This window comes from Megalops cyprinoides, chromosome 15, assembly GCF_013368585.1.
Source record: "Megalops cyprinoides isolate fMegCyp1 chromosome 15, fMegCyp1.pri, whole genome shotgun sequence".
NCBI classification, from domain to species: Eukaryota; Metazoa; Chordata; class Actinopteri; order Elopiformes; family Megalopidae; genus Megalops; species Megalops cyprinoides.
In genome coordinates this window covers 3,544,932-3,562,410 of record NC_050597.1, presented here as the reverse complement: position 1 = coordinate 3,562,410, position 17,479 = coordinate 3,544,932, and the positions used below count along the sequence as shown (strand labels likewise).

Sequence of the window (17,479 nt, the reverse complement as noted above, 5' to 3'; positions counted from 1 at the left end):
GTCCCTTCCGTGTCTCTCTCAAGATGAAAACTGCTTAATTTCGTTCTCTCCCCCCCTGTCTCTCTCTCTCTCTCTCTCTCTCTCTCTCTCTCACACACACACACACACACACACACACACTCACACACATATACATATACAGTGTCATCTAGTGGTCAGTAGGGGAACTGCAATATTTTGTAATATTACAGTTTGCAAGCAGGTCCCTCCATCGTTGTGACTTATACTTAATGTGAGTTAACTATTTTAACAGACAGGAATTGTCTGAGCTGAATACACATTTATGAAAATGTTGGCCCTCTTTGCAGCCTTCATAATTTATAATTCACACAGCAAACAGCTGTGTGGCAAATGACCTTTCAAAATTAGAGTGACGCTTTTCCGCTTATCAGGGGTGCCTAAGGTTGATTTGGCATGTATTTTCTATAGGGCTGCAGAGCAACGTAGAGATTGTATAGAATGGACACAGGGGACACAGGGACATGTCGCCTTATCACATATACTACTTAACAATCAAACACACAATTTCCCAGCTAACTTAAAGATCCAAGACATAGACGTACACTACATATCAAAACCAAGCGAAAACATTTTCAGTTCCTTTACCATTTCCTAGATTTCATGATTACCCACACGCCTGCATTCAACTGCTCTCGAATTGACTTAATCGCTTCCAGTTGTTTCACCTTTTACGTAACTCTTTTAGATGACACAAGATTATGCTTATGAAGTCATTCTAATGATGTTATCGTTACGGTGAAGCTTATTGATTTTAAACGGATACATCTCTTGCTATAAAATTAACGAGATAATTTCAACGCGCTTTCATCCCTCTATAAAACTTTTTTTCCCCCTAAATATATAGCTTGTTCTGAAAAATAAAATATTCCTCTAAACTATAATAATACGATCCAGTTATTACGGGAACCAAGGGCATGCCATTAGCAGTCTTGATCTATTCGGTGTGAGCGCTGTCTGTGGTCCTGACGCGGATGTTGACGCGATCCTTCCTCTTTCTGCTGATCGGGCTCTCTCAGCGCGTTAGGGGGTGTGTCCACGGCGTTTCGGCCGAGTCGCTTCTGGAAATTCCCCTTTCTCTGCCATTATAACCGCGCTGCTCTCAATTCGGACTGGCAGGCCAGCTGCAGAACGCAACGGCCGTGGTTAATATGGAGCGTCTGCGAATTTAAAACTATGTAGGCATACAGGCAGAAGGGGCTGAGCGGTGAATCGGTGCGGGGTTTTAAATGGGAAATCTGATGGGCAGCTGGAGGTACAAGGAGCCAAGCACAGTGGAGGAATGCGACTCGACCTGGGAGACAGACTCGGAGAGCGACGAGCAGCAAGGTGAAGAGGACAGCGGCATCTCGGAGCCCGTCAGCCCAACGGACACAGCGAAATGCGCCGAGACGCCGGACCCTCCCGCGCAGGTACTACCACGGTCAGACAACGCAGAGTTGGAAAAATAGGAAACCGTGTCAGGAAAACCGGTAAAACGCAGAAAAACAAGCAATGGTGGTGTTACAAACGAGTCTGTATGTCAACGCTATCGCACACCTAGCACGGAGATTGAACAGTTCGCTAGTAACCCCCAATAATAACGTTTGGAAAATAATTAGCGTGTTAATTTGAGACCCATTCCTTCCGTAGAGCTGGGTGTTTAAAAAGCGTCCATGAAGAATCGCACTCTCACTACCCGATATGACCCAGCTGGCTCTGACCGATTTTTGTCACGTGTTACTATATTTTATTGTTTGACAGGCTACCGTTCGTGATATAAAACGTTAATGTACGCTCTTTTTTCGACATACCGAATTTGGGCAATTAATGCTACAAAAATATATGGTTTACTGATATATTTTTCTCTGTAGCCAACAAATGATTTCTTTATAATTGGTGGTAAGAGTTTATTGTCCGCACGCAAGATCTCACTGTGGTGGTCGACCATTCTTCGTGTGGAAGGATTGTATTGTGTTGGTTACGAGTCGTGTTTATTTTCACTTACTCGCTCATATACCGTGTGCATGCGAATTCCAATGAATACAAATGGTAGCGTGAATTTAGCCTGTAGCTCGGATTAGAATAAATTCACGCTGAATAAATTCACGGTGACAGTTTCTGATATAGGCTACACGTGCTGCTGTTCTGCCTCTAACCTCATCGCTTATCCGAGCAATATAGGCTACAGTTCATGAATTCAAATATGTCACAAAACATTAAGTGCAAGACAACCAAGACATCTATCTGGAAAAGGTGACCTAATTCTTTACATCAGATCTGGGACCTTTTAGTGTTGCATAAGGGAAGTGGCAGGTCTCGGATTCTGTACGAAACAGAAGTTCAGTTTGAATGCTTTGAATAACAGGATACACCTGAAGCGTCACGAGTGCCGTACTAAAGGGGTCACAGGAGTAGCCTGCTCAGATGTTGTGTAGTAATGTTGTGTAATAATTACCACAGTACTAATTTTGCTGTCCAGCATTTTTTTCTTGGTGAAAAGTACGACAGAGGCGTCATTTTATGAGACAAAACTGCTGTTTGACGGTTGGAGGACGTTGATGTGTTCAGCGTTCTCCAACCGCCATGCTGTGAATTCTATCTTTCAGCCTGGTGACACACCGGAATCCACCACTAAAATCAAACGAAGCTTTTACGCAGCCAAGGATTTGTACAAATACCGTCACAACTACCCGGTGAGCTGCTCCAATCATTTTAATCTGAAAGCGTGTATTTTTTATTCCCTTGGCGGCGAAAACCCTTAAGGTGAATTTGAAGCCCAGGGCGGTATATGTCATCGGCAAACACATTACCGAACTGTCTCAGCGTGAAGCCGAACAGAAAATCACAGCCTTGCTCAAGACACGATGACACCGGATCATCAAACATCCCCTGGGTGCCGAGAGATGTAAATCACTGTAATCTAAGGCATGGAAGATGGATGTAGGATGCGCAATTTCTCTCTAAGAATATGGACTTGTACTGGCACTTCTTTGCTTGCCTGCAGATGGGTTGCCTTGGTCGGCTGTCTGGCAAAGTGATTTTGTGCTGTATGTCCCTCAGAACTCCAAGGAGCCGAGGCAGCCCAATGAGTACCGAAACCTGAGGTTCTACCTGAACAAGATCCCCCTGGTCCCAGACGGTGAGTGCAGGGCTGCCTGAGTGTGAATTCAGACAGAACACTCCGTCCCCAACGGAGGGGTGACTGCAAACCCTGCTGTGGGAGACTTTAGAGAGGCCCGCTGATTCTGGACTTTGGATCTGTCCCGTGTGGGATGGCTGAACTGATGGAGCTGGTGTTTGTTCTGACAGCTGCACTAGGTAAACACTCGGCAGAGGCAGAGCGATCAATATGTTTTGCCGTGGGTATTTAAGCGGCATCCCTCAGCTCGGACTGCGATGGTTTTAACAGCACGTTCAGAGTGGTGTGGTGTAGAACACACACACACCTAATTACATATGCGCACACATACACAAATACATGCACATAGTTACGCACACACTTACACATATTCAAGCCTGTGCTCACACGCATGTGCACAAATAGTTCCACACACTTTCACACACGTGTGAGCATACGCACACACATAGATGCGTACACGCTCACGCATATATGAGCACATGCACAAACACATGCACACACATAGTTATGCACACACACACACACACATACATTTATCCATACAGACACACACATGCACATACACACTTGCACATGTCCAGTCATGGCATAGCGAACATTATTGCACACGCATTGGAAAGACAGGGGAGAGGAAGCAGCTTCAGGCCCTCAGAGGCTGTGGGGCTCTGCAGAGATTGCAGTCGCCGGCGTGAGCCGCTGGTCCACCGCAGCCGGTGCAGAGGAGCAGACGACACTACAGCCCTCTGGCACCGTGCTGGCGGTATCGATTGCGTTAGCAGGGGTCGTGTTTGAGGAGGGGAATTAGGCGGATTAAGAGATGAGATTTGTTGTTCAAACAGTGGCCTCCGGTAGAACTCCATTAGGGGGAGGTCTGCTGAGTGAGAGGGAGTACAGCCTCACAGAGTCAGGAAGGGTCCGGTCCTGAACAACCCACCTGCCCCTTACCTGGGGAACCGTCAGTCACTACAGCCCCGGGCTCCCAGTCACCTGGTCACTGTCACCTCGCCCTCCCTCTTCAGACGTTGTTCAGAAACATTTCCCCATTAACTGATTTGATACGGGCAGGTGGGGCTGTTTCCATGGGAATGCAAACATACCTCACTCCTGGAATAACTGCAAATCCAGTATAGCAGTAGTCAAGTCAGAGAGACCACACAGAGTAGCCTCCCACAAAAGGGGTTTGTTAGTTCATAAATTATTTATAGGTGGTTTATAATGTAATGTTATATGTTATGTCCCCAATCTGATTCAGCTAAACTTTGGCCTCAGTGTGGAGAATTTCCACAGTGTCTTGAACTGCTGATTTTGAACTATGTAAATATTGTTACCTACATTTACATTACATTACATTACATTTAAGTCATTTGGCAGATGCTTTTATCCAAAGCGACTTACAAGTGATGACATACAAGTGAAAATCTACTGGATTTGTAATTTGTATGTAATGAATACCTTTCTTTCCCCAGGCATTTATGTTGAAGAAATCCTCAACAAATGGAGAGGTGACTATGAGAAACTGGAGCATAACCACACGTATATACAGTGGTGAGCTGCCTCTTCCTAGGTCTGGAATTGTTCAGGTTGATCGCTGGTCACTTCCTGTGTCCTGTTGCTGCTTTCCAGAGTAAAAAGGTTGTCTCTTTTCAACCTGCTGAAGCCCTGCACACATTCAAAAGCTGGGTAGCAGATGTCAGACAGAAAAGTGCAGCCCTCACAAAACAGCAGAGACGAAACCTTGAAAGCGAAGCTTGCGAGCACACCACCCTTCTTTGTTTTTCTCTGCCTGCAGCACAGAAACTTAAATAGCTTTTTTTACACTCCTCTCTGACAGTGCTGAGGAGCATTTGCATAATATCAATTAGCGAGTATAGAAACACAAGTGAAAGTGCATAAAAGGGCTGCTTGCATCCCTCTGTCTTTAAATGATTAAAAAGTGAAGTTTGCGTGTGGCGGCCTGTTCCAGCCGGCTGTATGCCAGCCTCCCTCGCCGCACACAGAGGCGGAGGAGATCAGAGAGGAAATCTGGGCCACTGGCAGCTTAACCGCCGTCACAGGGTGTGGGGCACAGGGACCAGAGGACACTGCCCTCTCCTTGTGTCCCTGCCAAAGTCACATTCCTCCGCCCCCGAGTTTATGAGGATGAAAGACAGCTCACCTGCAACCTCAAAAGCAGGAGTGTTGCACTGGGCTGTGTCAGTCGCCCAGCTAAAGGAAAGCACCAGGATGTGTGGAGTGTGTATGCAAACTCTCTTACTGCTTTAAGCATGCTTCTGAAAAAGTGTATGGAGATGCAGTCTGGGGTGCAGCTGCCTCTGGAGACCCTTCTGGGACTCAGTGTTTTTGGATGTTCCACAGGCTGTTCCCACTGCGAGAGCAAGGCTTGAATTTCTATGCCCAAGAGCTCACTCAGGTCGAGATTAAGGTAAGGGCTCGTCCTTGTGACATTGCTCTAGAAGTCTGTGTAAATTAGTGTAGCTCTGGTGTTTCAGAGTAGTCTAGCCGTACAAACGGGCCCTCGTCCCTGCAGGACAGCCAAGTGATCTTTCTGTGATCAGAACTGGCTTCAGATCAGCGTCCGTCGGCAGGGACAGGGGCTCGGGAGCTTAGCTGTTATTTGGGGTCTGCGTGCTGTAATCTCTGCCTGCCCTCCTGGGTCCCGCAGGAATTCCAAAGCACCCGAGAGGCCAAGCGGCGCTTCCTGCTGGCCTACACCATCATGCTGGACTTCTACGGGATAGCACTCCTGGACAAGAACGGGAACGTGGCCCGGGCGTCCAACTGGCAGGAGCGCTTCCAGCACCTCAACGAGTGAGTCGTGCGCCCGCTGCGCCCTGCTGAGAATTTCGGCCTGCCCCCTTAATCCCAGGACAGGTGCAGGAGGCAGAATCACACGGTGACGGCAGCATGCTGATGACATCATCAGGTGATACCCACCCAGATGTTGGCTCATTCCAGAAATGAGGTCATAATGAGTGAGTTGCTGCTTGTAACTGCAATGCAGTCAGACAGAGAACAGGACAGCTGCGCAGTCAGGCCTGCGCAGCAGTCTGGTCGCATCTGTTCCCCATGGTGAGGAGCCAGGAGACATTCACATGAACAGGCTCATAACAACAAAATAAAACCCCTCCTTCACAGTGTCTCTCCCAATTCCAATATGGTCACTGTCTCACCATATTAACTGTGCACAGACATGCCCCACTGTGCTGTGATTTCATTTGATTTGCCATATTTACCCAAGTGCATCTTGATTTAAAAGCCATATCTGAGTCACGCGTGTTACGTAGGGACAACTTGCTTGACATCCTAGTCAAGCGTGTCAAATCAGGAGGAAAATTAATGAATCAAAACAGTGATTAGGGGGGATGACAAGCCATTTCTGAGAACGAATATGAGAGGATTGTTTCCTAATGTGATGCTGCGTGCCGGTGTCTTTATCATTTCAAATCTCTGTCAGGGCTTATGCTGTTCTTACAGCAGGTGTTACAGTCAGTGTTGTGGAGAGACGTGTGTTTGGGAGAGAGGTTTAGCTTACAGCTCTGTGGGCGGCAGCGTAGCATAGTGGTTAAGAAGCTGGACTTGTAACCAAAAGGTTGCCTGTGTAATTCCCCACTGGGGCACTGCTGCTGTGCCCTTGGGCAAGCTACCTCACTCAACATTGCCTTAGTAAATATCCAGCTGTGTAAATGCATAACATTGTGAAAACCTGTAATTGATGTAAGTTGCTCTGGAGAAGAGCATCTGCTAAATAATGTAATGTAATGCAATGTAAAGACTGGGCTGTCAGGGCTGATGTTGCGCCTCTCCCCCGCAGGTCTCAGCACAACTACCTGCGCATCACGCGCATCCTGAAGAGCCTGGGCGAGCTCGGGTTCGAGAGCTTCAAGCCGCCGCTGGTGAGGCTGCTGCTGGAGGAGGCCCTGGTGGAGGGAACCCTGCCCAACATGCAGCACAGCGCGCTGGAGTACTTCGTCTACACGCTGCGGGACCGGGGCCAGCGCCGGGCCCTGCTCCGCTTTGCCCAGCGGCACTACCGCCCCCCCGAGAACTTCGTCTGGGGGCCCCCCCGGAGGAGGAGGCCCGGGGGGGCGGCTGCGGTGGGGGGGGGCAAACCCGGGCTCACGCAGGAGAAGAGCTCAGCTAAGGCGCGGGCGGGGAAGAGCCCCGCCTCTCCGCAGGAGGAGAGGAGGGGGGACACGGCCGAGGAGGGGGTCCCCTACATGCGGAAGAGGGAGGAACATTCGGCCGGGGGTGACGGAAAGGCACTCACACCCCCCCCCACCTGCGGCAGTGCGAAGCACCCAGAGGAAGGGACAGGAGATGGCAAAACCTGGATGGAGAGAGACGAGTACATGGACACCACCCCTCTGTAGGTCGGAACACTCAGGACTCTGGGACTGGGAGCAGGGCTCGCCCGTAGCAATACTGTCCCACGCCTTGCCCCCCAGATAGACACAGGAGGGGTGCAGACACTTTAGGAATTTTAAGCCTGCCCCCCTGGGGGTGATATGTTTGGTACCCCATGCTTAAGAGCTAAATTGTTAGCCAATAACTTTTTTGCTGTAGTTCTTACTTGAGTCCACTTTGTCCGTATGATGAACTTGAGCACACAAGTATTAATATAGAAACGTATGAGCTTCCCAATTGGACGGTCCCTGTGTTGAATATTGCACCTTTGACTATCTATCCTGTCTTCCTTTATAGAGACGTCAGTGTTACAGTGTTACAGTTATATTTCTACAAGCTGCTAAGCAAGGCTATAACCATTCTATCTTGGTTCACGTTTCATGTTTTTGAGAGCCTTGCCATTTCATTCAGTAGCTTCTACTAGATTAAGGTAGATATAAATCTTGAAGTAGAATTGTCAGGTATTGGTAGCGTGCCAGGTAGACACCTCGTTCACCCCATTCTGTGTGTTTGTTGGAGTGTGAGTTCTTTTTTAACAATCTAAAGTGCCTCCTTTTTTATATGTTTCACATTCTGGGCGTGATCACTGGAGCTGTCTGTTTGTTGAGCCAGAATGGCGGCTGCTGTGTTTTTATTTGTCCTTCAAAACAGTGTTGGAAAGGGGAGAGCTCTGGCTGTGCTGTGTAGCTGTTCCGGGCTAAATGAGGGCGCACCCTCTCCCTCCTCACCAGCATCTGTGCTGGGAGGGAATCTGTGTGTCCACCAGCCCGTCCTTTGCCCCCGGGCGATTTCAGGGTGACATCGTAAGAGACCTACAGCCAAGCCAACACCCAGCGACACGCAGACTGGGTTTGGCCTGTCCCCTCACCCCCCCGTGCTGCATCTGTCACAAAGGGCGGGAGCAAAACAGGGAAATGCTGAAACACCGCAAATCGGTCCCCCTCTGTGACTATGGGGGTGACACCACTGTTGGGCGGGCGGAAACCCATCTCTCTCAGGACAGCCGGGGGGGGGCGTTGGCGTACGAGCGCACACAGCCAGCAGGGGGCAGGAGAGAGGCTCTTCCATTCAGGGGTTCTTTAAAGGGCTCAGTGTTAACACTTTCCGTTGTGACAGGTCCGTGTGCGTGGAGACTGGGGCTGAGAGAATGAAAAAGGGTGGATCTCTTTCAGAACCGGTCTTCCTGGGTCCGCACCCTCTGTATGTCAGCTCTCAGAGAGGCTTGCCGTAGATGTAGGGCACCTGTTTCTGCTTTTCTGTGACAGATGTACAGTGTCGTGTACCTCCATGTTTTAGGTCCTGTACCATGTCACTGTGGTCGTCGTGGTGACCAGTCTCCAGACCTGTAAGGTACAACAGTCGCATTTTGTATCTGTGCTCTGTATGGCTGCGTTTCTGTAGATGTGACAACAGTCCCTTCTTACTGTGGACTGCTGTATTAAAGTACGGTATTTGAAAACGTGACTGTGAGCCTGCTGTTTTGTGTGTGTGTGTGTGTGTGTGTGTGTTTTTTCTGTGTGTGATGAATCCCATCTCGGGCACAGAGACCTTAATGCAGAGGCTGCTAATGAGATCTAGAGCAAACTCAGCAGTCTTCCCATGGTGCAGTGCGGCAGCGCATGGAACAGGACCTCATTTGCCCTGCTTTCACATATATTGCATTGTCAGCTGCAGCAGAAGGGCCACGGGCTCTGTGTTCATCCCTGGTATTGAGATCGCGATGCAGCGCGCTGGAGTTTTTTTGTCTCTCCTTTTTACCCTCTCATAAAAAAAGAGGCTTTGAAAGTCACCTTGCAAATTGTGCTGCTGGCTGGAAAAAAAACAGCACAGAAAATGTCTCATTCGTGAGAACCTGCAGCATGGCGGCTCTTTCGGAGGCCGTTTGATGTGGGTGTGAGAATGAGGACGAAGCGGGGGAGCGGGGGGGTCAGGGCAGGGGTTAACCCCCCTGCTTATGAACCAGGTGGGGTAATGAGGGGAAGGTGCTGACCTACTCTGCAGCGGCACAATCAGAGAGCCGTTAATCCTCTCCGCGCCGTGCCAACCTGGGTCTGAAGCCTCCGATCCGTCTGCGCTGAGTACTGACAGCCGTCTCCCGCCCGCGTCTCACGCCGTTGTCTGAGAGGCAGTCCTGCCGGCGAGCGCAGCCCAGCCGTGTGCCAGCAGCAGGCACAAGCTGCACGCCGGCTTGTTAGCAGAATCGAGCGGGGTGAGGGAATTGTGGGATTGATGCCCATATGTTTTCCCGCGCGGTGCCAACGCTGGCTGGCAGCGGGTGAGCGGTGAGGGGCCCACAGCGGCTGTCTGTCAGCCTCACACCTGAGCGTTCCTCTCACCTGTCACGCTCACACCTGCTTCTACTCTACCCTGTCAAAGCAACACCTGGAGGCTTTTTTTCCCACCTGTCACGCCGGCACCTGGACGCCGCTCTCCCAGCGACGAGCCCCTGAAACAGCTTTGATGACTCACGTCTTTGGGGCGTCGCTCACTCCACGGTGCTGCATCCACTGTTTCTGCTGAAGCCCTCATAGCCCTGTGTGTTCCTGCAATGGTAAGGGAACAGGGCTCGGAACCAAAAGGTTGCTGGTTCGATTCCTCACCAGGGCACTGCTGCTGTACCCTTGGGCAAGGTACTTAACCCAGAATTGCCTCAGTAACGACATCCAGGTGTATAAATTTATAACATGTAGAAACTGTAACTTATGTAAGTTGCTCTGGATATGAGCGTCTGCTACATGACAGTAATCCTCTACTGTACAGGTACTGACCCATATCTAGAGGTCTTATTATGACTCCCCCAAAGGGCTGAGTTACTGTGATTCCTACACAGTGCACTGTGTGTTAAGTTGTGTTGTGCAGAATGGAGGGTGTTGGATACAGCATAGAGGAGAGTGCATTCAGTTAAACTCCGTGAAGGAGAGCCTTCACTACCTCTCCCTACAAAACTAAGCGTTAGCCTATTTGCTAACAAGCCACACCTGATTAACTGAAGGCTGATTAAATACAGGTGCGGCTGGAGAGCAGGAGGGAGGCTCATTTTGTCCCTGCTGTTGGTTGGTGTAGGCTGGTTTTCTTTGTCTTTGTTAGGTTTTAAAATAAATTATTGTTTCTTTTAACCTTTGTTCCTTTCTGCTCGTTTATGGGAGAAGTGTTGGCCAGCTTCTCTCCCAACGCACTGACAGCAGTGTGTTGAGTACAGCAGGGTAGCGGTGTGCAGGGCAGAGTGTGTGGAGTGCAGTGCGCTACGCACTGAGCAGTGCCGAGCAGAGTGTGCGGAACACAGCGCACTGAACGTCCTGTTTGCTGAGCGCGTTGATTGCAGTGTGTTGAGTGCGAGGCTGTGTTAGTGTTTTAGCTGATGCGGAGTGACAGAATGAGGCGTTTCCCTCCTGGAGTGGGTGTCGGGAACTGCTGGAACCGAGACTCTGACTCACTGCGCCTCTCTGTCTGACAGGGGCTTCGTCTCTTTTAATTAACTGCCTCAGTGCTTCACACAACCGCAGAGGACAGCCTACGGGCAAATGTACTCTTTCCTAGGCTGTTGTTCAATTAGTGAATATATCTGAGTACGGGCTGAGCTTTAATGTTCAGAGAAAATTATTGCTCAATGCAACAAAGAAACAGAAATATATTTCTGTGACCTCTGATATTTCCATTATTTTTAAATTTAGCTTATGAATTACTTGTATGTTGGAGAGTAGCACAGTGCCCCCTACAGGTATGGAGGCCTGATAAACATGGCAATGTACAGCCTGACAATTTCAAATCACTTGCTCCTTTAACCTTAATGTTACAGAGCACAGCTGGTAACCAAATAATTTTCTCTTATAAAATGGCATTCATTAGAGCTGGTGATATTGTAACCACTGCTGTGTAAAACCATGTTTCAACAATGAAAAACAGGAAGGACAGACTGGGCTCCAGATTGTTTTAGCAATTAATTAGCAGCGCCAGGTAAGAGAAGGGCACGCAGTTTGTATTCACTGCTGCTGAAACTCTTTCAAGTGAGTCGTTTGCAATGCTCAGGGGGAGAATTAAAAAGCGATTACTGTGAATTTATGAGCTAGAATGCACGCCAATATTTACCATCCCTTATGAAAACAGATGGGAAGGCCCACTTGTACCAAGATGTGCTTTTTCATGTTGTTTTCCCTTGTAGTTGAATTGGCTCCATAGTCTACGGTTATCTCTATGCATTGAAGCCGCATCAGAAACAGAATCATGTGTAAAGAGTTTTGGTCACATCGTGTCCCACCTGACAGGGTTAGGGTCAGGATTAGAAACAGAATCATGTGTAAAGAGTTTTGGTCACATCGTGTCCCACCTGACAGGGTTAGGGTCAGGATTAGAAACAGAATCATGTGTAAAGAGTTTTGGTCACATCGTGTCCCACTTGACTGGGTTAGGGTTGTAGTGTGGTTGGGGGTATTCCGGGGTCCTGTGATACTCTGAATCTCTGGGGGTTTAACAGTGACATTCACCTCAATCAGAGATCATTTGCAAGAACCCCACTTCCTCCTGCTTCCTCTTACAAGCGGAACTGCTGTTGACCCGACTGGCATTCTACTTCTCCAATTTTCTTCTGTTTACACATTTTTCTGGCTCTGGCGCTGACCTTGTGCAGTCGAAACTCATGCAGCTGTGAGGAGGGGATTTCTCGTTTCGGTTGGGCCCACAGAGGGAGAGGTGCAGGGAGGGCTGCAAGGACCAACCCCGAGTGACGGAAACACCGACACAGCAATAGCCCGACCCTGTGAGCCCAGCCGGCTTGAGGTAACGACAGACCGGTCACCCAGGCAACACACCCAACCGTACGAAACACAGATGCAAACCACAGGGGAGAGAGCACGGGGCTGCCGAAAAATAGGACACTTTATTAATCTTGCATTAAGGTCGATGCTTTATTTAATAAGATATGTGCATACATGTCTGTCACAGCAAATCCCCCCCCCCACCCCCTCCACCCCAAACAGGAAGCGTGAGCAGAGGGCTCTGCTGTCAGCTTGGGAGGGCTTTGCCTGAATGGCAGTGTGTGGGTGGCAGTTAAAGCTCCCAGGGCAGGCCTGTGTCCTAATCCCCCGACAGGCCCTGAGCGCCCTCGTATCCCTCAGCTGTGACAGGGCAGAACGGGCGCGGCACTAGGATTGGACGATCAGTCCTGCTGCAGAAGGTTCCGTGGGTCAGGGCTGACTGACACGCTCCAGGGTCTGGGAGGACAGTATAATGAGCTGCCGAAATCCCCTCGGAGCACACGGCGTGGTTTCACTTCCTCTTGTGGTCGAGAGAGACAGAGAGAGAACACACCCCCTGCTGCCGTACCGAAACTGGTGGGCTGAAACTGGTTTTGTTTGCTTCTTTAATAAGCACGACCAAGACTGTGGTGTAACTGCCTGCCATCTCTCTGAGCAGGAGCCGAACTGCATCCACAAGCTGGACGAGAACAGCTTCCCTCAAAGCCACAAGACTCACACGCCGTCACCTGGACCACACAAGCAGAAACTGCTATATCATTCATTCATTCATTCATTCATCAAGGAATTCATCACATTCTGCAACATCACAGTACACCCATAGAGATGGCCTGTGATGTATCCAGAAATTCAGTTCCAGGTCGTGCAGTTTAAAAGGGCTTCTACATCCCCAGCTCCTCCTCCCCACTGTTGCACTGATGCTCCCCCACTATGAGGGAAGCAGCTGCAGTCAGAGCCCTGGGATTGGACACTCTCTGCACGCAGCCCTCCCTCTCCTCCAATCGCCTGGAGACGGCCCCCTCTGGGTGGTGACGGGGCCCGCTGCCTTGGAAACCGGTCCTCTGGGTGTCCCGTGGGCCTGGGGAGGGAATGGACCTTATATTACTGTTTGTACCCCCCCAGCTCTTTCAGTCTCTCTCTCACACACATACTCACACACACACACACGCACACACAAACACACAGACACATATTCACACATGCACAGTGACTGTAACTCACCACACACTCACAAACACAACCGCTTCAATCAGAAGAAAAACAAATCAATTAGGAGCTTCACGAAAGAAAAAAAAAAAGGACAAACTGTTTCCCGAAGACGACGCTGAGCAGTCAGCCAAAGGTCACGCATTCAGTCGTCCATGGGAAGACGGGAGGAGGTCTGTTATGCCAGAGGGTGTGACCTGCTGTGCTATTTACGACCTCCGGACTGAGACTGAAATTCTGTTCTGGAACAGTGACGGTCACAGTAGAAGGGACAGGGGCAGCAGGCAGAGATCTGCAAGCAGGGTTAATGGCTGGTGAGGGACGCAAAGGAGCTGGTGGAATGTGATGTGAGGGACAGAGGCTCCAGCTCTCTCCACAGTGGGGGAGAAGCTCCCCCAAGCCCTGGACCCACAGAGGAAGGGAAGAGAGGCGGGGCCCCGCTCTCGTCCAATCAAACACAAGATGGGCGTTGGCTCTTAAAAAAGGAACGTGTCTCTAAGATTACTGAGGAAAAGGCAGGTCACTGATGACGCTAAGTAATACCGCTGAGGAATTGCGTCATTGATTTAATACTGTCCTATAATGACCCAATATCAAAACGGATTTAAAGCTACAATGTGGCCTAGTAATCTGCTATTTGTGGAGTCATTAAATATTCAAAGGACACTGTCATTTTCTTTGTACATATAAAAGCCATATCTGGTCATATTTCTACCATTTCTACTCCGGTAATATAAATATTGTAATACACATAATATAAATATTAAATACTCCCATACATAAGGGTGATGTGACATACATCTGTCACTGTGACTCTTTTCTTATGTCATAGCCAGGAAACAGCTGACTTCGCTGGCACAAGGGTCTCTGCTGCCATCTAGTGATGCATTCTGGGAGGGCCGATAACAGTCAGATGACAAAAGCTTTTTTTCTTCCCACATCTTGACTGCCCCATGCAATCCACTTGTTTTAAACACTACAGCCCCTTAAATCCTTACTGACTTAAGTGAGTACCTGGATATGTACCTGCTTATTTCTGTATACACAAAATATTTCTCAATGATTGTAATTCACTGCCTCTACAATTGATCACCTTTATAAAACAGATTAACCATTAACCTCATACAAGTTATGGAATGTATTATGGTTGTTTTCCTTCATATATTTTACAAAGCTTTTTGATTTTCTAAGGCAGGATTTTTAAAATAATTATAGTAACTATAACCCAATGGGTATCCAAGCACTGCACGATTGAATGTGCTTTAAGTGATCTGTCCTTGAAAGTCTCCTTCTGAGGGGCCTCTAAATTACTGGGATTCACCATGGAAACTTCAAGGGATGACACTCAGTTGACCCTCTGCTTGAACTGTATATAAGGCTGCCCTCTAGTGGCTGGAAAAGAAACAACTGCATTACAGCAGTGTCATTTAGCAGACCCTCAGTCTAGAGCAACTTAAAATTTGGATCCATTTATACGGCTGGATATTTACAGAAGCAATTGCGGGTTAAGTACCTTGCCCAAGGGTACAACAGCAGTGCCCCAGTGGGGAACTGAACCAGCAACTTTTCGGTTACAAGGCCTACTCCTTACCACTACACTGCACTGTGTGAAATATTAATAGTCCTGTAGTAATATTCCCATAAACATGCAACTTGTATTACATATCGCTGAAATGGGGGGCAGTTTGGGGTGAGAGCATGCATCCTGTCATTAAAGCAGCCTGTTGGGCTGAGGGGATTTGGGGGAGAGGGGTTATGGGGGAGGTATGGGGGGGTTTAGAAGGGTTTTGGGGGGCTAGTTCGGGGCTCTCCAGAGCGTTGCAGAGCCACTCCTACAGCGTCCTGACCGTGGAGGAAATGGAAGAACAATCGGAGGGGTGCTCCTTGCTGAATTTGGGAGTGTATAAATAGCCGCTTCCTCTGCGGCCCTCCGTCGGTCTGATGTCAGTCGTCTCAGTGCAGGCAGCTCGGAGCCCGTTGGAGCGGGGAGAGGGGCTTCAAAGGAACATCGTCTCTGGCCTACGTGTAAAACCTGCCCACCGAGGGCCGTTAACCCTTCGTGTGACCCAGTTCTGGAGGGCAGTACTCACAGTCGCCCAGAACGTATTTTTCTTCGACTTTTTTCACTGTGAATACTGTACGTCTTTCAGTTAGGCCTCTTAAACTCACATCACATGCACATGCTAACAGCAGCAGCAGTCCCAAAAGCATGCAGGAATAATATGATACAAGGAGATAAGATATTCATCATAGTGTATCGCTGTAGGGTACAACTGCAGCTAAAATTGAACTGGAAAACGGCCAAAGCCACCAGTGCGTTCATTGTATATTATATCTATAAGCCCTGACCCCTGTTTGAACTGCAGAAGGTTCAGCAAAAATAGTATTTGACCAAAGTATCAGGCAGTATGCTTCCTCCCAGGAAACTGCACTAACATCCACACCACTCGCTCCTGCCAGTGAAGCTTTTATCTGGAGTCTCGAGTAGCCCTCGTATCAGTAGACAGTGCCCCTGAGTGCTAGTCCAGGAACGGCCAACCTCAAATCCAAACCCTCACCATGTCTGCACAAAGCTGAAACTGATTCTAGATCAGTGCCCGGGGGGCACCCTCTGTGTACACATGTGGGAATGGCTGTGTGGGCATCTGCCCCGGCCAGGAAGTCCTTCCTGTCCCATGACGTCATGACACGACCTTTCCCTGACCTTTCTGTCTCCTCCCCTAGTGTCACAGAAGACCTCGGTCACTCCTCAGAGCAAAGCTCCTTCCCGCTGGACTAAGATGGATATCGCTTCATACTGACACTCAGCCCAGAATGCAAGGATCCCGAGAAGGAGAAGGTATATGTTACGATATCGTGAACGTCGTAATGCTCATGATTCTCTCATTCACTGCACAAAAATAAGCAGATGCACCCTTGTGTATGCACTGTATGCCTGGGGAGTAAACCTCCCTCTGGAGCAGTGGGTAAAAGCCGTGAGGTTCACACTGGCTTGCTGAGTGGACTGATAAAACAAGGGGGGCTTTGGGTACAGTGCCTGAGGGGGATTCTACACCCTTACACTTGGCAATATATTCTTAAGCCAAAAAAATAAAACACAGATGTTGCATAGAAGCCTTAAAATTTGCTTTGCCCCTTTTCACCCAGTTGGGTCTCACCACGTGTGCTAGGTAAAGCTTGTAAAGCTTGTCTCTTCAGAGACAGCCTGTTTTTGTGGAGGAATGCTGAGGCGAGACGGGTGCAGTCCTCCCATACACACAGATGTAGCCAGCTGTTAATTTTTCACTACTGCAGTTCCCACTGCTCACCACAGGGGGCAGGCTGATAGGAGGATAGGAGAATCACCAAAGGGCTTCACAGGCGGCTATCGAGTCAGACGAGAGAAAAGAGTCAGAGGGAGAGATAAGGGAGCCCAGACTGATCTACCCACTCCTACCCCTGGAAGAAGAAAGACAATTTGCTTCTCCACTGTAGGCTCCCTGTCACTGTTGGCATGTGACATTGCAGGATTCGAACCCGGGTCACAAGGCTCAGCCTTTGATTGAGAGTGCCAAGTACCTTTTCTCTCTGAGGCCACTCGGTAACCCCCCGTGGAAGTATTCAGTTTAGATGATGTGTAACCAGGAGTGCTACTACATTTTATTCCAAGACAAATGACACAGGGGTCAAACCATGCAAATTTGTATAACAAGCTGCTTTATCTACATCATTTATCATTTCAATATTACCCATGTAATTTATAGCTTTCATCTGCCACTGAGATGACTTTGCACACCCACACATACACAGAGCACTTAGCACTTTTCAGTAGTTTACCTCTTAAGTGTCACTTAACATCTAATTGATGCTACAGATTAAATCTGAAGTCTGGTAAATGTCAGTAAGTATTTGAATGACTCCCAGAGATGATTAGTTGGACGGACTGAGCAGGCAGGAAATGCAGGACCCTTGGAGGCCGGATTTGGAAACGCTTGGCACG

At 48.9% G+C, this 17,479-nt stretch overlaps 1 protein-coding gene across 1 annotated transcript; it reads left to right on the top strand.

Annotated features, from left to right (window-relative positions):
• The first annotated feature begins 1,034 nt into the window (after positions 1–1,034).
• Positions 1,035–7,509, top strand: ogfrl1 (opioid growth factor receptor-like 1). The gene is made up of 7 exons (XM_036547177.1): positions 1,035–1,430; positions 2,607–2,693; positions 3,061–3,139; positions 4,606–4,684; positions 5,495–5,561; positions 5,802–5,947; positions 6,951–7,509. Exons 1-7 carry the CDS (start codon positions 1,248–1,250, stop codon positions 7,507–7,509), a joined length of 1,200 nt encoding a protein of 399 aa, XP_036403070.1. The 5' UTR covers positions 1,035–1,247.
• Positions 7,510–17,479: the final 9,970 nt, after the last annotated feature.